The 23,394-nt window shown below is 32.1% G+C and overlaps 2 protein-coding genes across 3 annotated transcripts; both read left to right on the plus strand.

Moving 5' to 3' along the window:
* LOC115969625 lies at nucleotides 1–5,725 on the plus strand. Of its 2 annotated transcripts, none has more exons than XM_031089313.1 (5): nucleotides 1–93; nucleotides 2,804–2,872; nucleotides 2,952–3,847; nucleotides 3,945–4,128; nucleotides 4,236–5,725. In XM_031089313.1, the coding sequence occupies exons 3-5, from the start codon at nucleotides 3,767–3,769 to the stop codon at nucleotides 5,549–5,551; spliced, it is 1,581 nt and encodes a 526-aa protein (XP_030945173.1). In that variant the 5' UTR covers nucleotides 1–93; nucleotides 2,804–2,872; nucleotides 2,952–3,766; the 3' UTR covers nucleotides 5,552–5,725. The 2 variants fall into 2 exon arrangements, with proteins under 2 accessions (XP_030945173.1, XP_030945174.1); XM_031089314.1 differs by having other exon boundaries at nucleotides 76–93; nucleotides 2,807–2,872.
* On the plus strand, nucleotides 5,582–7,174 carry LOC115966469 (ATP-dependent DNA helicase PIF1-like; the record flags this gene model as incomplete). The annotated part of the gene is made up of 1 exon (XM_031085702.1): nucleotides 5,582–7,174. A coding segment is annotated over exon 1 (1,593 nt), but the record flags the coding sequence as incomplete, so codon positions are not given.
* Between the last annotated feature and the right edge of the window lie 16,220 nt (nucleotides 7,175–23,394).

Raw genomic sequence — 23,394 nt, forward strand, 5'->3', positions numbered from 1 at the left:
TTAGTGCCGTGGAACTTTTCAAAATTCTGTCCTTCAACAAGAACGAATTAAGGAACTGGAGGCGACAAGTTGAAGAAGAAGATTTTTCAAATGGTAAGATTTTTCTTTTGTTTAATTAATCAATTAAACTATTTTTCTTTGCTTAATTTTGTAATTCGCTCTGCTCTCAAATTGAACTTTCACGCCTCTCTACAAGATTTAGGTAATTCGTTCGTTAAATACTTATTGCAATTCTCCACCGATTTAGATAGATTCACTAACCGTTACATCCAACATAAGATTACAAAATTATTTCTAAATTAACATTGGTGCCTTTACATGTCTGAGTAGAAAGAATTGTAGTATTCAGGTTTAGCAAATTATAAGACAACTAAAATTTTGTGTGATATAGGGTTTTTTTTTTTTTTTTTAGTCGTGTAGGTGTAAGGAATTTTTTTTTTTTTTTTGCTAATACCAGCAGATGTGTTTATGAACAGTTAAAAGTCTTCAATTTTAAATAAGATTTTTTTTTTTTTTTTTAGAAATAAATTTTAGATAAGTTAAAATCTAAGATTTTTAAGTTTTTACTTATCTAAAATTTTAAAAGGAGTAACCGAGTTAGAACCATGTATTCCGGGTGACTTTTTAAAAAGTGATAATTGATTATCCTAACTAATTTTTATTAAGCCTTCAATGTGTAGGTGTAAGGATTTTTTTTTTTTGGCTAAACTCAACAGACGTGTTTATGAATAGTTAAAACTCTTAAATTTTAGATAAGTTTTTTTTTTTTTTTTTTTTGAGAATGATATTTTAGATAAGCTAAAACTTAAGATTTTTAAGTTGTTACTTATCTAAAATTTTAAATTTTAGTTAAGGAGTAACCGAGTAAGACAAATTTCTAAACAATTTTAAAAGTTTTATTTTATTAAAAAACTTTAAAAAAATAAAAGAAATTATAAGGATTAGAAGTTAAGACTAAGAGTACGGCTTGAATTGCCCAATTCAAATGGGAGAACGTGTGTGTGGTGGTGGTGGAAGTTTGTATTTGTGTAGAAGTTGAGTATTTTAAATTTTAAATAGTTAATGGATGTCTTTCCTATGTAAAAAAAAAAAAAAAAAAAAAAAAAAAAAAACTTAGTTTTTGCTATTTATTCATAGAATGTTTAAAGTCCATCTATTACCTTTTTTTTTTTTTTTTTTTTTCCAAGTTGTAATCAGTCCGTATAATATGTCACTTTTGTTGTCTCTTAATTCACTGATGGGAAGCATTGAATTGCCCAATTCAAATGGGAGAACGTGTGTGTGGTGGTGGTGGAAGTTTGTATTTGTGTAGAAGTTGAGTATTTTAAATTTTAAATAGTTAATGGATGTCTTTCCTATGTAAAAAAAAAAAAAAACTTAGTTTTTGCTATTTATTCATAGAATGTTTAAAGTCCATCTACTACTTTTTTTTTTTTTTTTCCAAGTTGTAATCAGTCCGTATAATATGTCACTTTTGTTGTCTCTTAATTCACTGATGGGAAGCATTGATTTTAATTTTTAATCAAATTTGTATTAACTAGATATGAGTTCCGGAAATACACAAGCACATCCTATAGGTAATAGAGATCGTGGAACAACAGACATTGAACACAGTCAAACTGATTTAGAGACAAATCGAATAAATTTAAATGAAGGCCCTGTGCAAGTGGTAGGCGTAAATCGGCTTACACATATTCGTCGTTTGGCTCGCAATATATCAATTGCGCAAAATGAAGCCCAACTCAGTAGTGGTGAGAATACAGCTAATCAGATTAACCTTTTCTTTTTTTCCCTTTTTGTTATCTTTTTTATTTTTATTTTTTTGTTGCGAATCCATATAATATTTTTGTTATGTACCATCGGATTTTTATAAAGTACTACAAAATATGTCACTTTGGTTGTCTATTAATTCACTAATGGGAAGCATTGATTTTATTTTTAATCTAATTTGTATTAACTAGATATGAGTTCCGAAAATACACAAGCGCATCCTATAAATAATAGAGAACATGGAACAACAGGCATTGAGCACGGTCAAACTGATTTAGAGACAAATCAAATAAATTTAAATGAAGACCCTGTGCAAGTGGTAGGCATAAATCGGCTTACACATATTCGTCGTTTGGCTCGCAATATATCAATTGCGCAAAATGAAGCCCAACTTAGTAGTGGTGAGAATACAGCTAATCAGATTAAATCTATTTTATTTTTTTTAAATTTTTATTTCAGGAATGCCTTTTTGTAATCTCATTGGTCCCACTCTATTAGAGTTAGAGTCATTCTAACCTTTATATATATATACATATAATAATAATATTGTTACAGATGAACCAACTGAGCGAACACATTTTCAAATGCCTCGGACAAATAGATTAACTACCATACGACGAGAGGCTCGAACTATTTCAAACCCTACTAATGTCATACGCCACTCTCATGGTAATGTTAATGTATCCAACCATTCCCAATCTTTATCTTGCATATATCATTACAATATTTTTAATATCAAGATCAACAATATTACTAACTCACTGCTCATGTTATATTTACTTTCATTCCAGATTATCCAAATATAATGCCAAATGACTTTGAGGCTGGACCAAGTAATATGAATCCTGACATTAATGATGGTATATTCATTACAGTCTAACATCATCTCATGTATTTAAATATTTTATACAATTTTCTTCGATACCCAACCATTTTTAACCATAATTTTACATATAATGTTACAATATTTTTAATGTCAAGATCAACAATATTATTAACTTATTGACGAATTTAAATATATGCTTCATTCCAGAAGATCCAAATATAATGCCAAATGACATTGAGGCTGGACCAAGTGACTTGAATCTCGACATTAATTATGGTAAGCTCATTACAGTCTATTAATAAAGTTTACATGTCATGACATGTATTTAAACATTTTATTTATACAATTTTCTTAGGTGCCTACACATGTCAGATTAATGTGCATGTTCAAGCAAACATGCAAGGTAGATACAATTGTGCAAGGGACTTTTATGAATGTAGGGAAGAGATAAGATTCAGCCTACCAGCGCCAAAGATATGTCCATTTTGTAACGCACGACTTTTTTGCAGTGAGTCTTCCACAATGTGCTGTATGAAAGGAAAAATATCTTTTCCCAGCTTACCAATCTCAGAACCATTGATGGATTTATTTTGTGAACAATCTGAACAAGGTCGACATTTTAGGCAATTTATACGGTCTTACAATCACAATTTTGCATTCACCTCAATGGGTGTTCATGTAGATGACAGTATGGCATCAACAAGTCGCGGAATTTATACCTTTCGAGCCCAAGGTTCCATATATCACAAAATTGGTAGTCTTTTGCCAACAAATGATAGGCCGCGTTATTTACAATTATACATCTATGACACGGACAATGAAATTGAGCATAGACTGAGTGAATCACGAGACCTTCGTGCACATATTGTCCAATGTGTAAGAACTATTTTAGACTGAGAAAATCCATTTGTTAAGGAGTTTCGTCAACTAGCTCAGAGGGAAGATTTACATCAATGTAAACTCATAATCAAAGAACAACATCCAAATCAACCTCAATATTGCCTTCCCACAGCTTCTCAAGTTGCAACTGTTGTTGTAGGAGGTGATGAAGCCGGACAGTTATATGGAAGGAATATATTGGTAGAAACGATATCTGGACAGCCTATTACTATTCCAGATGTAGCAGGATATTATGATCCACTACAATATCCATTGCTATTTCCATTTGGAATGTATGGATGGGATATTAATACCACCTGTGCAAATAATAATGCGGTCACATGTCGTGAATTTTATGCATATAGGTTTCAGGTTTATACTTTTAACTCTTCTACTCTAATTACTTAACATGTATCTAACTACAATATGCAAATAATATTTTGTTTCTCTTCAATTTCTATTGTGAAAGATTCGCCCAGGACCTATGTCAACGCTCTTACATGGAGGGCGTCTTTTGCAACAATATGGTGTTGATATGCATGTGAAGATAGAATCGCATAAGCTTAGATGGATACGAAAAAATCAAGAAGCTCTTTGGGCAGAACAATACCAAGGCCTCCAAGATGCTTTCCAAGCAGGAGAAAATTATGCTGGTAATGTACATTTATGTTGTGCCATTTAATTTTATGCCAAATTTATTTACCAATGAATGCAAATTTCATCCTAATAGTACTGATGTTAACTGCACATCTAATAATAGGAAATGTGGGGCATAGGACCATTCTACCATCATCATTTGTGGGAAGTCCACGCGATATGATTCAACGCTTTCAAGATGCTATGAATTTGGTTCAAAAGTTTGGAAAACCAGATTTATTCATCACAATGACGTGCAATCCAGGGTGGGAGGAAATAAGAAATGAGCTTTTACCAGGACAAAGTTCGCAAGATCGACCAGATTTATTGGCAAGGATTTTTAAAGCAAAATTTGAAGAGTTTAAGGATGATATCATTAACAAAAGGGTTCTTGGAAGAGTTGTTGCTCATGTGCATGTCTTTGAATTTCAAAAAAGGGGTTTACCACATGTCCACATGCTTCTAATTTTAAATGACAATGATAAGTTACATAGCCCAGATGATTATGATCGCATTGTACGAGCTGAAATTCCTTCTAAGGATGATGAGCCTCAATTGCATAGTGCAGTACTCAGACATATGATACATGGTCCCTGTGGAACACAAAATCAAAGATCACCTTGCATGAAAAATGGGAAGTGTAAAAAATCCTACCCAAAGCCTTTCTCTCGAGAGACTTACCAAGGTAATGACTCATATCCTGTCTACAGAAGACGTGACACAAATACCCCAGTGCCTTTGAACAATCAACGAAATGTGATGGTTGACAATAGTTGGGTTGTTCCGTATAATCCTTGGTTGCTTCTAAAATATAATTGTCACATTAATTTAGAGATATGTTTTAGCATAAAAAGTGTGAAGTACTTATACAAATATGTGTATAAGGGTCCTGATCGTGTATTTGTTGAAGTGAGGCCAGAACCAAATTATGATGAGGTACAACAATATGTCGATGCAAGATGGATATGTGCTCCAGAAGCATTTTGGAAGATATTCACTTTTTCAATGTATCGAATGTACCCTTCGGTGGAACGGTTACAAATTCATTTACAAAACCAACATCAAGTGAGGTTTCGAAGGCAACAACCTATTGAAAATATTTTGGAACAAAACAAAAAAACAATGCTCACTGAATTTTTTACTATGAATACCATTGATGCAGATGCAAGGCAATACTTATATAGAGAATTCCCTGAGCATTATTGTTGGAATAGGAATAGTAAAAGTTGGAGACGGAGAATATCTCATAAAAAAGTAATTGGCAGGATATATACTGTTTCACCATCAGAGGGAGAAAGATTTTATTTGCGTGTCATTTTGAACCATGTGAAAGGACCAACAGGATTTCAAGATTTGTTGACTGTGAATGGGATAACCTACCCAACTTTTAAGCAAGCAGCTGAACAGAGGGGTTTATTAGAGAATGATAATAGCATATGACAATGTATGCTTGAGGCGGCAAACATTAGAATGCCATTAGCTTTGAGAAGATTGTTTGCAACTATATTGGTATTCTGTGATCCAACTGGAGTACGAGATTTGTGGAATGAGTTCTACCTGCATATGGTTGACGATTATCCATCATCATCTATCACAACGGATGTAGTTCGTACAAATAGGCTTCTAAATGATTTAAAACTATTACTATTGCAACATGGTAGACGTATCACAGAATTTGATTTGCCGACAATAACTGCAACATCTGATGAAAGTTCATCCATGCCTAGAATCATACAAGATGAGCTTACCATTCCTATGGATGATGAAGAATTGACATTAGTGGACAAGTTGAATAACGATCAAAAATTTGCTTATAACACAATAATGGAAGTCATTCAACGTAAACAAACAATGGCATTCTTTGTGGATGGTCCAGGAGGAACTGGAAAAATGTTTTTGTATCGCGCATTACTAGCATCTTTAAGAAGTGATGGTCATATCGCAATTGCCACAGCAACATCTGGTATTGCAGCAACATTACTACCTGGTGGAAGAACAGCACATTCAAGATTTAAAATACCTTTAATTCCTGAAGCGTCATCAACTTGCTCTATAAGTAAACAATCTGATTTGGCTGAACTCATTAGACGGGCGGTAGTGCTTATTTGGGATGAAGCTCCTATGGTGAATCGACGTGCACTTGAAGCATTAGATAGAACATTGCAGGATCTTATGGAAATTAATTCACCTTTTGGTGGAAAGGTGCTAATACTGGGAGGAGATTTTCGTCAAGTACTTCCTGTTATTCCCAAAGGCACAAAGGCAGAGTTGTTAGATGCATGTATAGTCAACTCCCCATTATGGAGATATATCAAGATCTTACATTTAACTCAAAACATGAGATCTATTAACGATCAACAGTTTTCAGAGTACATAAGACGCATTGGTGATGGAATTGAACCATTTGCAACAGACGATCTGATTAAAGTTCCGTCTTCCATGGCAATACCATGGGAGGGTGATCATTCAATTGCTCAACTAATTGAACAAGTTTTTCCAGATTTGCAAAATCATGCCTACAATGCAAGATACATGGTTGATAGGGCATTGTTAACACCAATTAATGAGGATGTGGATAAACTTAATGAGAAGATAATCACACAATTTCCAGGAGAAGAACAAAAGTTGTATTCGTTTGATGAAGTTGAAGATGATACACAACATTTATATCAACAAGATTTCTTAAATTCTATATCTCCAGGAGGTTTACCACCACATATCCTAAGGCTGAAAAAAGGTGCTCCAATAATGCTATTGCGAAATATAGATCCAAAAGTGGGGTTATGTAACGGTACAAGATTACTATGCCGTGGGTGTTTTAATAATGTAATTGATGCAGAAATTTTGACTGGACAATATGCTGGAACACGTGTGTTTCTACCAAGAATCCCTTTGAAAACTACAGAAAATGTGCATCTCCCATTTGTGATGATAAGGCGTCAATTTCCAATACGCTTGAGTTTTGCACTTACAATTAACAAAGCACAAGGTCAAACAATTCCCAACGTTGGCATATATCTTCCTGATCATGTTTTTAGCCATGGTCAATTGTATGTGGCCCTGTCAAGAGGGGTATCTCAATCTACCACGAAACTATTAGTTCAAAAAGGAACAATACCTGGGGAGGAAGGAGTTCACACAAAGAATATTGTGTACAAAGAAATTTTGTTGCATTCATCCTAGGTATATTTCTTAATTTTAATGCATACCAAATTAATAGTTCAATTTTTTTCTTTTTAGTTTCTTATTTAATATTATGAATGTGTTTATTTGATAAAAGATGTGTGTTGTCATTATGAAGGAAACGAAATCCAACATCATATCATGCTTAAAAGCTAGGATGGGACAAAACTCACTTCACGATAGTGTATATCTGGAGAACAAGGTATTTAAAAAAAAACAGCCTAACTACTTTGTTTACCACATATTGTATATTACATTATATGTTTATGTGGAATAAGTGTATTTGACAATTTAAATTAATGTGACAATGGTGTTATTCTAACGTGGCTTCATTTGCGTCTTACAATTACACAACAGGTTTGTTGCAAATGTTGCTGTGAAACAATTGGAAGGCTCAATAAAAGATTCGCCCAATCATAAAAATTTTTTTTCATACCCTGTCATATATATGGGTGGATGTAATTTTTTGTAATAATTTTTAATGAACAATCTTCTACAAATTCTAATTATAATTATAGTAATGTTTCAAAAATTGATCTATTAACAATCACTTTAGAAGCAACACAAAAAAATCGGATGATATTTATGGAATACTAGCCTCTGAGCACGCGCTCACGCGCGTGCTCAGAGGCTCTTCTATTTTTTGGGTAAGGGTTAATTTAGAGCATTTATTATAATAAGATTTTACTACATTTTCCAATCACAAAAAAAACCTAGGGGTGTGATGAGTGTCATGTGTGGAGAAATAATTTTCCAATCACAATAATTTTTCATCACAAAAAAATCTAGGGGTGTTTCACTCATAATTATTTCTCCACACATGACACTCATCACACCCCTAGGTTTTTTTTGTGATTGGAAAATGTAGTAAAATCTTATTATAATAAATGCTCTAAATTAACCCTTACCCAAAAAATAGAAGAGCCTCTGAGCACGCGCGTGAGCGCGTGCTCAGAGGCTAGTATTATTTTATTGTGTTGTTTATATTATTTTATGTGTTGAATGACAAAATAAAACCATTAATGTTGGATGTTTTGTAAAGTGAGATGGTAAAATAGATAAAATAGTTTTTTGTGGTATCAAAAGCTAAAAATTTTGGCACTATCAATGTTGATGCTCTAATACAACAGTCAGAAAAAGTTGTCTATTGCTCGGGTTCGTTTGAATTGAGGATTAGAAAAGTGGGAGGATTTAAAATAAAAATGAGATAAAAAAGTGGGAGTATAAAAAAGATTTAAGTTTTCTCTCATATGTGTTTAGTTGGGAGGATGAAAAAGTGGATAGATAAAAAACTCATTTGTTTAATTGAGAAAAAAAAAATGAAAAGATGGAAAATAAAGTTAGTATAGATTTATAATTATATCTCTATTAAATAAAACAAAAGGTAACACATTTTCTATTAAAAATTTGTGCATGGACACTTCATTTTTTTTTTGGGATAAAATGCAAAACTAACTCTATGTTTCATCAAAATTCATTTCATTCATTTAACTTTACTTTTGTTCATTTCAGTCCTTTAACTTTCAAGTTTATTCAATAAAGGCCTTTCTATAAACTTTTGTTATATGTTGTAGTTAATTTTCCATTTTTAAAATTAAAAAAATTCAATTAATAATTGAAAATTTTTTTCCAGATTTATTTTAAAAAAAAATTAACAAAAGTTGATGGAAAGACTTAAAGTGAATAAATCTGAAACTTAAAGGATTGAAAATAAATGAAAGTAAAGTTAGAGGACTGAAATGAATTTTGGAGAAATTTAGAGAGTGTGTTTTACATTTTAGCTATTTAAAAAAAACAAAAGTAAAATAAAAGAATCCAAAACAAATGAGAGCAAAAAGAGAGAAAAAAAAAAACCAAATGAAAAATATAGGAAAATACAAAATCCAAAGAAAAAGAAAAAGAAAAAGAAAATCTGAAAGAGATGGATATAACCAAAAAATAAAGAAAAAAAAGAAAAGAAAGAAAAAGGCATGCACTTCGGTTGTTTTTGGTCAACCTCTTTCTCCCTACTTTTTCTTTCGGTGAGAACATTTTGGTGGATCTAGGTCCCACCAATATTCTCTCTTTTCTTCTTTCCAACCAATACTCATACCAAAAAAAAAAAAAAAAACTACTTTCTTTTCAATTTTTTCTTTTCCTTTTTCATCCACCTTAAATGTAACTATAAAATGTAGTTTTCTATTGGTGAGAGAATCCTTTTTTTTTTTTTTTTAGATTCTTTTTGTTGGGTAATCTTACTACTATTTAAGGAGCTTTCCCTATTTAGGATCCTCAATTTTGATGTCTAAAATACTCTTAAATTTCATAGTTTGTAAAGCTTAAATAATAGGAGAAATTATAGGGTTATATATGTAAAATTACTAATTTAAAAACTCCTAAATTTAGTGCTTTTTTTATTTATCTATATATATATATATAAAACCGAAACTTTTGGAGCTCCCACATTTTTCCACATTAGCATTATTTAAAAAAAAAATTATTAAAAAAAAAAAAGTAAAACCCTTCTCTGACCCAATAACTATTTCTCCAAAAACAAACCCGATAAAACCTATTTCTCTCCCTCAAACGCAAACGTATCTCTCTCTGTCGTTCCCCCCACTCCTCTTCTACCTATGGCTCTGCTACCCCAGACAGATTCTACTCTACAAAAAAAACAGAACCGCCGCATCCAAAAAAAAAAAACACAGAGCCGCGAAACGCCGAGACAGAGATAGCAATTTGATTTTGAGGGTCCTTCACCATTCTCTTTGATTTTTGGGTTGTGGCCTACTTCCTCTCAAAAGGTAATTCTCCTCCGCCCATAAACACCGCTGCTGATGGGTTCCTACTCTTTCTCTGATAAAAAAAATTCCTCCACCGATGGGTTCCCATTCTTTCTTTGATTTTTTGTTATATGTTTTCAAAATTTATAATTTCAGTTGGCTTTGGTTCTAGATTTAAATTCAGAAATTAGGGCTTAGAAAATAGGATTCTGATGTGATTGATTAAATGTTTTCGTTTATATATATATATATATATATATATTTTAATTCATCTCTTTGGATTTAAATCATTCAGTTTCTTTGCAGAGATGAAGTGGAATACTCTAATTTCATCACAACAAAGGTATTAATTTCTTTTTCTAATATTCTCTTCAATTATGGTTTGTTGTCAAGTTAGGAATTTTAGTTCATACCCCTTTTCCTCTCTAAACGGGCATAATCCAAAGAACCCAACGACATCGCAAATTGTCTTCTGGAACAAATCGATCTTCCTTTTATTCAAAACATACAAAGTCTTCCATATGTTATTCAAAATCCAATTTTGTTTGACAAATTCACCAGCTTTCTTGCTTTTTCTCTCTGTAATTCTCTCTTTCTCATGTTTTTGCTGGTATAATGGTTGAGAGAATGATGTAAGAATCGGTATCCTTTGTGAAAATAAGCCAACCCTAAGTGTTTGACAAAATGACCCAGAGAAATTAGAATCAATGAAAATTAAAGGTTTGGTAAAAATTTAATGTTTGTTTTGTTAAAATCCTCCCCATCACCCTAAGTGTTTGACAGAATGTCTCAATGAAATTGAAATCTTTTTTTTTCTTACCATGTTGTAATAATGAAATTCATTCTCATTTAAAGTTGCTGCAAAATATGTTTGTATGGCATTGTTACCGTATTGTTGGAATTAGAGATAAGTCAGACTTCATCTATTTTTTTTTTCCATACTCTATTCCTGTTTTATGGAGGACTTTTGGATTGAACTTTCAGCTTTAGCTCATGATTTTTGTAGCAATCATCAAATGGTTTTTTTATAGCCCAATTTAATAGGTGTCTCTTTTCTTATCTTTGGGTTGCTACTGACGGCTCTAATAAATTTTTGAACTTGGATATGTGACCTTTTGTTAGAATAATACACTTATTGGTATTTGATGCAAGTTTCCTAAAGTTTAGGACTTTTGGATTGAACTTTCAGCTTTAGCTCATGATTTTTGTAGCAATCATCAAATGTTTTTTTTATAGCCCAATTTAATAGGTGTCTCTTTTCTTATCTTTGGGTTGCTACTGATGGCTATAATAAATTTTTGGACTTGGATATGTGACTTTTTGTTAGAATAATACACTTATTGGCATTTGATGCAAGTTTCCTAAAATTTATGTTGGTTGCAACTTGGGTTCTTATTGTTGTTAATTGTTCTACTGATAGGTAGCACTTTGATTTTCTTGGAAGGATTGCAAAAATATGTCTTTAACTTAATGGAATTCCCCGTGGGATGTAATGATAGTGTTGGGCAGTTAGGGAAATAGCACTTTTGAAATTTAAAAGGGGTATGAACTAAAATTTAAAGAATTTTTTCTTTTAAAAATTCTGTCATACTCTACATTGTTATACTTATCCCTTTTTCATCGCAGGTGAAATTTAGTTCTTTTAAACTTAATCATGTCACTTTAATTTTCAAGTTTTGTTTTCCCTCTTATCTGTTCTGTTATTCGTAAGGGGGAGTGAAATTGAGGAATTCTGTCGGTTTGATCTACTTTTGGTTTTTTGGGTTGCTATGGTTGAATGGTTGGCCTTTGGTTCAACGCCCTTAAAAAGGGGTTTTTAGCAAATTTTTAATTGTGTAGTTTTGGTATTTGATGTCCTCCACCGTAAGAATTCTCAGTTTATGCTCTATTTGTATTAACATGAGACCTTTATTATTATTATTATTATTATTATTATTTTGGGGGGGATTTAATTAAAGTTTCTAGGTTATCTCAAGCTTTGGTTTCATGTTTAGTCTCTATTTATTTTGTATTTTAGTTTGACCGAATCTTCTTTAATAGTAGCATCTTGATTTTTGAGGGGTTTTATTTGATTCTTTGTTTGGTTGCAGACCCCAGCTTCTTTTCCAATTTCCTCCTTCAGTAACCCACGGATTATTTTCTGCTTTCAGTTATGCACAGCGAAAGACCAAATCTATATAGTTTAGAAGCTGTCTGCAAATCCCAGCAATAGCAAAGTGAAAAGGTAGAGCTATTTAAGATAGAAATTATGAGAAAATTTTACTAATGATAGAAGATTTTCTATTGTGATTATTTAATGCAAATTGTTGGTATGGGTTGCAGGGAAAAGAAAGCTATGAGTAATGGACATAGACATGAGTTATTAAAATACTAAACAATTGTATCTTTTTGGTGGTTTGCTATTGGTAATTCTTTTCTTCACAATCATGCTATTGTTTTCTGTTTTTAATTTTTAATTTTTATAATAACAAACATTTATAACTAAGGCATTGAAATATTTTGTGCACACCATGTGTTTGAGAAAATGCCTTGCTTACTCTTGCATTAGTTTGTAGCCACTTTATGGTTTGTGCATCTTGGTTTTAATTGATACTGGTTATTGACTACTTTTTGTTATGTATCAATCATAAGTTATGATGATACAAAAAATATTCTGTTTGTACCCAACGATCGGAAAAAAATATGTTTTTCCAAGTCATTAAAGGATGAAGAAACTCTTAGATGTCAGATCTGCTAAATAGCCAATGTACTTAATCAGTAGATTTGATTTCAATTGCCAGATTTTCAATTGATATAGAAATAATGGAAGGATGGATTGTTGTTCTTTTCAAAGTTTTTTTATAATGAAAGCCTTATGGTCAAAGCGCAGTTTGTCAACGTTACTTTCAACTTTCAAGCATTCAAATTTAGATAGGTGCTTGGTAGAACTTTGTTTCTAAGGTATTTAATTCAATGCATTGAATAGTCTTTTTTCTTATTTTCTGCCAAATAATGCAGTGGCTTGGTATTCAAACTAATATTTTCAATGCTTCGTTCTTTGCTCTCTTTTTATTTTGAAATTTTTTTTCCTGGGCTGAATGAGTTGTCCTCTATTAAGGTTACAACTGAGACATTATATAGCACTTACATCAATTCAAATGCCTACGTAAAGCTTTACATGAATCATTCTTCTTTTTTCCTTGCTTTAGCCTCTTTTTCTATTTGCTAAGATAGAGTAAATTTGTGGTTTGTTGACAGTACTTGCTACATGCAATGAGAATTACTATAGTTCACAATCGAATGAGTTTTACCATAGTTAACAAATGAGTTTCTTTTGGAACATCTAACTCCTCCTACCAACAGTTTGAAGCCATGTCATATCATGTACAACAATGAAGATGACAATGGGAGAGATATTTTCCAAAGATTATATTGAAATTTTATTGTTTAATAGATTGTGCTGATTTTTTTTTTCGACCCAATTCTTTTTATGTAAATAATTATATTAGAGGGTACTTGTGTTTGTTTTGTATTCTATATTTGATTGAATTGTAGTTTAGATGAGTCTTTGGGTTTGGAACAGGATATGGAGTTCATACATAACCCATTTTGGTCCTTAATTGTATTGTCGAAAAATTTATTGCAGAGAGATGATTAGAGTCAAAATAATTATGCTGCTACGACAATTCTTATAATTCTTTTCAATTAGAGTATGAAATTGAAATTTTGAAATTTTTTTGCCTGTTCGTTGTTGGTGCTTCTAACTATTGGAAAATTTCATTTATTGTTGTTTTCGTTATCAACCTGTTCTACTGCCAGGCTTACCAAAAAACACTTTTTAAAGTTTTTTTTTTTTTTCAATTTATTGGAAATATTGATTAATTCTTAAGATTTAATTCTTCATTTTATTTTAAACTTAAGTTTGATTTCTATTTTTCATTAAGTAATTTAATGTTTCATCTTTATACAAAATAATTTTCCCGTGCATCGCACGGGTTAGCGACTAGTTTATTTTAAATAGAATGATACTTCATTCATAATATAAAAAGTCATGATACAAGGATTCCAAAGTAGGTGGTGGAGAATCTTCCAATTAAATTTCAGCATCAGAAATGTTTTTTGCATAACGTGCTAAGTTATGAGCAACCGAATTCGCTTTTTGATTCACCCATTCTACCTCTGCCCAATTTAGTCCATAAATAAGCACTTGGATATCTTCAAAAATGTGTCCCAGCTGAGACAAGTCTGCCTTTCTGGACCTGATTGCATTCATCACCTGCACACTATCTCCTTCAATAATCAAATCAGAGAATCCAATATCAATAGCAAATTGCAGGGCTCTATGACATGCTAGTGCTTCTACTTCCAAACTGTCATTAACCTAGGGTCTTTTGGCTGACATTGCTCCCATGACTTCCCCCTTTTCATCCCGTATAATGACTCCCATCCCTGAGCATCCCAAATCTAAGAAAATGGCCGCATCAAAGTTGAGTTTGAATTTGGAATCAGGTGGTGGTCGCCACCCACTTTCGATGCTTGTTGTGATTGGCATAACTAGCTGCTCCTGTGCTTGGTTGTATTTTGCTAAGTAATCCACTGCCCTCTTGTTCAGCTGTGTTGGTTCCTTCAGCTTTCCTCCATGAATGATCGAGTTTCTTTGATTCCATATGAACCAAGCTTGAACCAAAAATAGCTCAAATTCATCCAGACGATCCAGTAACTCTTCAAGCAATTGGAGAAAGTCTTGTTGAAAATTTTCCTAAATTTTAAAAAACAGTTTACAAACTATTTAGTCCTAAATTTTAATTCCAACTCTCTAAAATATCTTACGGTTAAGCAATTTAACAACTACTCCTATTTTGTTCCTAAATTTTAGTTCCAACTCTCTAATCTCTTCTCTATATATTAAAAGGATTCAGAAAATTAGTTATTGTCTCGTTCATTGTCAAAAATACTCATATTTTAATTAAATTATCATTACTCCTTAGGGTTAAAATAGTAAATCAACAAAAAATTAAAAATATTCCTATAAGAGAAAAACTACCCCACATCCCTTACTCCTATATAAAAAGGTTCTTATTAAAAAGTTCCTTCCCACTTCCATCATCCTACGCTCTTATAACTTAAAAAAGAAAACAAAACCCCACAAAAACTACCCATAGTTCCTACTATAAAATTTTTTAAAAAAAAAATCCTAACAAAAAAAAAAAAAGAAACTACCACGCCACGTTTTAAAAAAACAAATCCACGCAAAACCAATTACAACTTCATGTAGAAAAAACTTCTTTCATTTATTCCTCCTCTCTTCCCCTTTCCAACTTTGTGGAATGCATAAGAAAAAAAAATTCTAATATATATATCTATATATAATATAAAAGTGAAATGTTTGACTTTTTGTTGCCTCCTCATTGCGCCACGTGGCTATATAAATTAATGCTATGTATACATTTTAAAAAAATCGAAAAATTATACCTTTTCATTTCTCAATAGGCACTTTTTTAGTAAATAGACACTTTTTCATTCAATAGACACTTTTTAGTAGTGACGGAGCCAAGAATTTGACTTAAAGGGATCAAAAAAAATGATTAATTGTTTTTTTTATATTTAATATATCTATACTATGGTACATAGTTAAATTAATACCAGTACTATCTTTCTTTATTTTGAAGAATTAATCAACAATTTTAAACTTACTCATAAACCTAGATTTTAAAATTAAATTTTACCTCTTCTATATAATGACCATGGTACAACTAAATTACTAATAGACTAAAAAGTAAAGATTATATTAGTTTATTTATATTATACATTAAAAATAATATCAGTTTCAATAGTGACAGTATTATATTATATACATTATTAATATATTTATTAATTTAATGACAAATAAGAAATAAAAAGTAGAGGGAGGGTTAAACTTGAGAGTATTTGCTTTTGCTTTTGAAGATAACTTGAAGTGTAAACCATACTCGTGTAGGACTTGAAGCAAATTATAATCTCAAAACTGTAAAAAAAATCTTGTCTTGGAACTTGGATATATAGAGTGCGTTTAAGAGTTTTTTTTTTTTTTCCAGCGAATGAACAGTAAAAGTACTGTTCATACACTGTGCGGGAGACAAATTTTACTGTGTAGAGACAAATTTTACTGTTCATACACTGTTTGTACACTGTTCATGGACTGTTCATGGGACCCACAATCACTTTATTCAGAAAAAAAATATTAAAAATGGGTCCCACGGTACTATTTACACATTTAAAAATTATTTTGCTACAGTGTTTTTCAGTTTTCAGTTTCAGTTTTCAGTTTTCAGCTGTATCCAAACGGACCCATAGTGGACTTCAATCTTTCATATTGGGTGTTGGAAATATTTTAGTGAATAAACAAGTTTTGATACATAAATAATATTCCAAATAATTAGCAAAAACATAAAATAAAAAAAAAGTTTAGAACAATCTTACAATGTTATAGAATCACGCTACGAAAGCGTTGTCCTTAAATATTGATTTGTGCCACCCAAACTAAAACTCGGTGCGATTGGTTCTCTTGGCCAAACAACTCCAAGATTATATTATAGCGTCAACCTTCGTAATGGACGCACTTCTACTCACGAAGGTTCAAGAACAACCCTCTATTACTTTTCCTTAGAACAAATATAAATTGTAGAAAAATATGTGGGAGAGACATATAATAGGATTGTGTATATCTAAATATAGAGTAGTTAAAAAAAAAAAAAAAAAAAAAAACTCATAGGGAAGGGTGTGATGATGGGTATTATATAGGTTATTCATGACAATAATAACCTATAGTTATTGGTAACCAATAACCCAAAAAAGCCCAAAAACTATATTATCCATTATTGCCCAACGACTATTTTTCTTATAATTGCCAACGGCTATTTTACTCATAAATTCCCAATGGCTAGAAAATAAATACTAATAAAAGTGTTTGGAACACACACCCACACCAATAATCCCCGACATGTTACAAACACAAAATAGGAAAGGCAAACAACTAAAGAAAGCATGCATCAATATGGTACCAAAATGTTTTAACCATACATAGGATAAATAAGTAGGAACTAAATGACAATGGTAGAGTTTAAACTCTTTTAACCAAGCTATTAGTAATCCAAACTTACCACCCACATAACTTTCTTTACCAAGGTTATTCTTAAGTGGGTTGGTGTCTTATCCAGGCCATGCGCCACTAGGTTTCATGAGAGTTCTAGAGATCTACCCAAAAAGTTTCATAGGAAACAGCACAACTTTCACTCACACATAGGTGACATCCATCAGGAGTGTGTGCAGAACACCCTATCCCAATAGGTAGGGAGTATGGATCCATTAAGAGCCTAAAGCTCAACCTCCAATAATCTACAACTTAGTCGGTGGCATCCATCAAGAATGCGTGCAAATACACCTTATCCCAACAGGTAGGGATACTGATTCATTAAGAGCTTAAAGCTCAACCTCCAACAATTTGCAACTTAGTTGGTGGCATCCATCAAGAGTGTGTGCAGATACACCCCATCCAAACAAGTAGGGATATGGATCCATTATGAGCCTAAAACTCAACCTCACCAAATTCTACAACTTAGCACTCACACCATAGGGATGGACTCATCACTAATCTCCTTATTGAGATAGTGGAAAACACATAACAAATGACAGTGTCCATGGATCACTAATGACCTCTACCAATTTAATCTCTTGCGTGGAATCACCCATTATAGAGGTTAGGCATTAGCCATAGTGTCGCAACTTGGGTATCAGTCCAATCCCCCTAGATGTCTCACTCACCAGCCTTCTTGCTAGTGGTTTGGTCAAAGGATCGATCAAATTCCTTTTAAACCTCACAAAGTCTAATAACATAACATCATTATCAATAAGCTGCCTCAACCTCAATTGGATATGTCGACTTTTCCCATTATAAACTTTGCTCTTAACACGTGTTATGGTAGCTTGGCAATCACAAGGAAAGCAAACAGAGACAACAGAGTTAGTAAATGGAGGCATATTAATTAATAAACTCCCAAGCCATATAGCTTTGGACCCAGCCTTTTCTAAGGCCATTAGCTCTGTTTCCATATTAGATCTCACTATGTAAGTCTTCTTGGATGACTTCCAAGAGACAGCCCTTCCAGCTAGTGTGAATATATCCACTAGTGGGCTTCACATAATCTGTATCAAAGATCCAGTTAGCATCACAATATCCTTCTAAAACAACAGGATAACCACAATATGACAAACAAAAATAAAAAGTCCCCTTTAATATATCAATAATATAGATATTGTATCCTAATGCTCAACACTACGAGTGTATCTACCCAATCTACAAACATCATATGCAATATCAGGGCGACTACAGTTTATCAAAAATATTAAACAACCAATAATTGTGCTTACTCATCTTATGAAACATTATCACCACAATTTTTTACCAAGTGTACCTTTAAGTCATACATAATAGACATAGGTCACATATCAAAGTGTTTAATTTTTTTTTTCTCCACATAATGAGATTGTGATAGTACACTGCAATCATTATCCCTAAGGATCTTGATGCCTAAAATAACATTTGCCCCAACCAAAATTTTCATATCAAATTTAGAAGCAAGAAAACATTTAGTATCATGCACAATATTATGGCTAGTTCCAAATATAAGTAAGTAATCAACATATAAACAAATAATGACACCTTCATTATTATTTAACTTATTATATATGCATTTATCCTTATGATCATAAATCTCAAATCCATGTGTAAACATCATATATCAAAATTTTCATGTCATTGTATAGGTGCTTGTTTTAATCCATATAAGGATTTAACCAATTTACAAACTTTTTGTTATTGTCCAAGGACAACACAACCCTCGGGTTGCTCCATATAATTTTTTTTTCCTTCTAATTCACTTATTAGAAAAACTGTTTTAACATCCATATGATCTATAATAGGTTTGTAAATAGATACTGTGGGTCCGGGAGGTCTACTATCCGGCCCAAACTCCATCTGGGCCCAGGGCCCGTGCCGAGGAGGTATTTTGCCGAGGGCGAATAATCGATGGCCGGGGTGTCAAGGAGAACGGCTGAGAAACTACCCTGTCCTCGGCATTCCAGAGCTTCAATGGGAAGACCAACATCTTGGTGGAGGCTATCCCCAAACAGCCCCCTAAAGGGGACATAAGTGGAAGGGGGCCCATAGGGAAGCAGGGTGTAGGATTGGATCAAGGAAATGCGTCCCCTCCGCATTAAATGCATCTGCCAACACCCAGATCCGATTAAATGAGAAAAGACGTTTGGACGGTGTAGACTTCAATCTTCGCCACTAGTGGAAAGTAAGACGGGACGGTTGATGGGATGGATACAGAAATAAGTCCCTGCTTGACCAACAAGTGGAGGGCCAGGATCAACCAAGACGAACTATATAATAAAAAGGTAGGTGCACCAAGCAAGGGGCTGAGAAAAATGGCCAAAAACCAGAGCCTCCCAACCCACCTCCAGGAGAAGGACTCCAGGGGTGGAGGAAACTTAACCATGTATGAACACCACAAAAAACCCACCACCTGGTGACCAAGGCCTAGCCTTTCAAACCCACGCTCTACAAATGATATTGTTTGGGCCCTTTTACGTGCGAACCCAACACTGTTACGGTCCGCCATGAATCGTGTCCTTACAGATACAATGACAAAAAACATTCTTATAGATGCAATTCTAATAAACAAAGAATAAGTATCAACTAATCAACACGAAATTTTGCTTATAGCCTTAAGTTACCGAGCATGCCTTACACTTTTCTATGATCCCATTCGCTTATAATTTTCTTTTTAAAACCAACTTGCAATCATACAATTTTGTTTTAAACACCCACTTACAACTAATAGGCTTAACCTTAGGTGGAAGTTCAACCCATTCCAAGTGTAATTAGACATAATCTAATAATTTGTTAAAAGTTTCCAACCATAATGGTGCATCAACAAATTTAATTGCATCATAATAACTTACATGTTCATCTTCAACAATATAGGTAAGAAAATTGTTACCGTAACTCTTTTTCTCCCTAGTTCGCTTACTTCTTTTTAATTCTTGCACATCACAACAAGATCATTAGAAGTATCAATAGGTTCATGAAACATATTTTCCTTATTTTTTAAAGGAAACTCATACTTAAAAAAAAGTATTTTTAAGATTCAACAATAGTATTAAATTCTAAATACATCACTAATGATGAAAATAATTATATATCATGAACTATGGCAAACATAACCAATAAACACACAATCACATATTTAAAAATCAAGTTTCCTCCTTTTAGGTTCATGTAGCATGACCTTAGGCAAGTACCCCCACACTTTGAGGTATTCTTCCTTTTAGATTTGGATAACATCTTAGCGAATCACCCCTACAATTCAAGGTATACCAAGTTAGACTTATGCCATTTTCAACTTCATTTTATATTTTATAAAAATTTCCAAAACTTCATCTTTGGTTCCTAATAAACAAAGCTAAGTAAATATAGAATGGTCATCAACAAAGATTATATAAAATCTTTTATCACCTTTAGTCATTGTGTGTTTTAAATCATCCAAATTACTATATACCTAACTAAAGAGTTTGGTTCCTTTTGTTATAGATTTGCAAAGATTTTTTATTTTTTATTTTTTTGAATTTTTTTATATTTCAAATTCACAAAAACCTATCAACCATCTCAAAGCAACACATATAGCCAATAAAATATGTAAATATATTTTATCAATATCACTATTGTACTTGGTGGATAAAATGAATATTTATTCCCTAATACTATATCTTGTCCATTAGCCCAAAATACTAGTTGGATAACTTTTTATTTTTATTATACATACATACATACATATATATATATATATATATAAAGAAACTTTTAATTATTTTTCATAATTCTCATTTCATACATGTATGTCAAGAGATGTAAGAATAGCACTTGTACATAGAGCCAATAGCCTCTACTACTAAAAACCACTCTTAGGAACGTCCAAAATTTTACAAGAATAAGACACTTAATATTTTTGTAAAGTTTGACATCATTATACCAAAATTGTATAACACAAATGTTTAATCATTCGTAATTTCTTTTTCAAACAACCATAAATGATTACTTGAATACTTTGGCAAGGAAGATAATATTTAATTAAATTATAGTATTATTGTATCTTTATTATACAAAAGGAGTACCAAGTTGATACTACTCTGTTGAGTGTTGATCCCACTTAACAATAGGAGTGCAATCACCATAAATCTATACATTATTTTCCATGTTTGTGCCAAAAATAAATTTTTTTTATCTCATTTCATTTACATAAAGTAGATTAAGATCTATCTTCTAAAAAAATTCAAATCTTAATAAACATTATCTCAAAAGTTTCTTGTTTATACTGCCAGACTTCATTGAACACTCAGCTTCTATTGCATGAGAAAAATAAACACATGCTTTTTATTAAGATGTAGATTGTAGATCATAAAAATTCAATTTCTAATAACCAAACCAATGGGCATAGATCGATGTAAAAATCAATCTAATTAACCAAAATTAACATATATGAATAAAATCAAAACCCACGTGTTACTTTTATTTTGAAACAAGACCGTATATATAATTAAAGCCAACGAGGCAAAACCACCTTTGAATCATTACAAATCAAATAGTATCATACAATACACATGCTTAATATTACAAGGCAAACATTGAAACGGTATGATAGGTCAATCTTTAAAATTATATATTTTCATCAAAAGATTCGAGCTTTAATTGTAATTTCTGAAATAATCTTAAGAGAATCAACAACTTGTTTATCTATTTTGAAACACGAGACTCAACCTTTAAGATTGTTGGAAATATTTTAGTGAATAAATAAGTTTTGATACATAAATAGGCCCAAATGGGCAAATGCCCTTTTCGTGCAAAAAAATCAGTGTTTTGCCCTTTTTCCCAAACTAATTAGGGAAATGCTTATGTTTTAAAACTCAATTTAAAACTCGATTTTTAGACAATCGAGTTATAGCAAACTGAAAATTAAAAAAAAAAAAAAAATTATGGAACTTGAGCTCTATGAACTCGAGTTCCATGCAATTTTTTAAAGCCCTATAGTGGTGTTTTAAAACATGCAATTTTTTTTTTTTTTTAGTTTGATCGCTCCATAGGGAGCCCTATAGAGTATTTTAACATGCAAGTTTTTTTTCTTAAGTTTGATAGCTCCATAGGGAGCCCTATAGTGGCGTTTTAAATACCTATAGTGGTGTTTTTTATGAAACTTGGGCTCCATGAACTTGAGTTCCATGCAAATTTTTTTTTTTTTTACTTATAGCTGCGTTTCATGGAGGCCTATAGTGGCATTTTTAATGGAACTCGAGCTCCATGAACTTGAGTTCCATGTAGTTTTTATTTTTTTTATTTTTTATTTTTTAAGTTTGATCGCCCCATACTCGATTTTCTACAAATTAAGTTTTACATTGAAACTCAATTTTCTTAGTTTGGGAAAAGGGGCAAAACACTGATTTTTTTGCACGAAAAGGGCATTTGCCCATTTTGGCCTACATAAATAATATCCCAAATAATTAGCAAAAACATAAAAAAAAAAAAAAAGTTTAGAACAATCTCACAATGTTATAGAATCACGCTGCAAAAGTGTTGTCCTTAAAGGTTGATTTGTGCCACCCGGAGTAAAACTCGGTGCGACTGGTCTCTTGGCCAAACAACCCCCAGGACTAGACTACAGCATTAACCTTCGTGATGGATGTACTTCCACTCACGAAGGTTCAAGAACAACCCTCTATTGTCTTTCCTTAGAACAAATATAAATTGTAGAAAAATATGTGGGAGAGAAATATAATAGGATTGTATATATCTAAATATAGAGTAGTAAAAAAAAAACTCATAGGAAAGGGTATGATGATGGGTATTATATAGGTTATTCATGACAATAATAACCTGTAGTTATTGGTAACTAATAACCCATAAAAGCCCAACGGCTATATTATCCATTATTGCCTAACGGCAATTTTTCTCATAATCGCCAATGGTTATTTTACTTATAAATTCCCAGCGGCTAAAAATAAATACTAATAAAAGTGTTTGGAACACACTCACACCAACATTGGGACAGTGGGATGAAGAGTAAAGTAGGATAAATTAGAAATTTTTTCTTCTTCTTCTCTTTAATAGTATGTTTTTTTTTTGGATAGACACTAATACGATTGTAATCCTATTTATGAATTTAAATAATTTCTTATAAAATCAAATTAATACTATTTATAAATGTGTATAAACATTTAACCGTGATGGGTGCAGAATGTATCTTTTCTTTTAAAATTTTAAAATGG

This window comes from Quercus lobata, chromosome 11, assembly GCF_001633185.2.
Source record: "Quercus lobata isolate SW786 chromosome 11, ValleyOak3.0 Primary Assembly, whole genome shotgun sequence".
Classification (NCBI taxonomy): domain Eukaryota; kingdom Viridiplantae; phylum Streptophyta; class Magnoliopsida; order Fagales; family Fagaceae; genus Quercus; species Quercus lobata.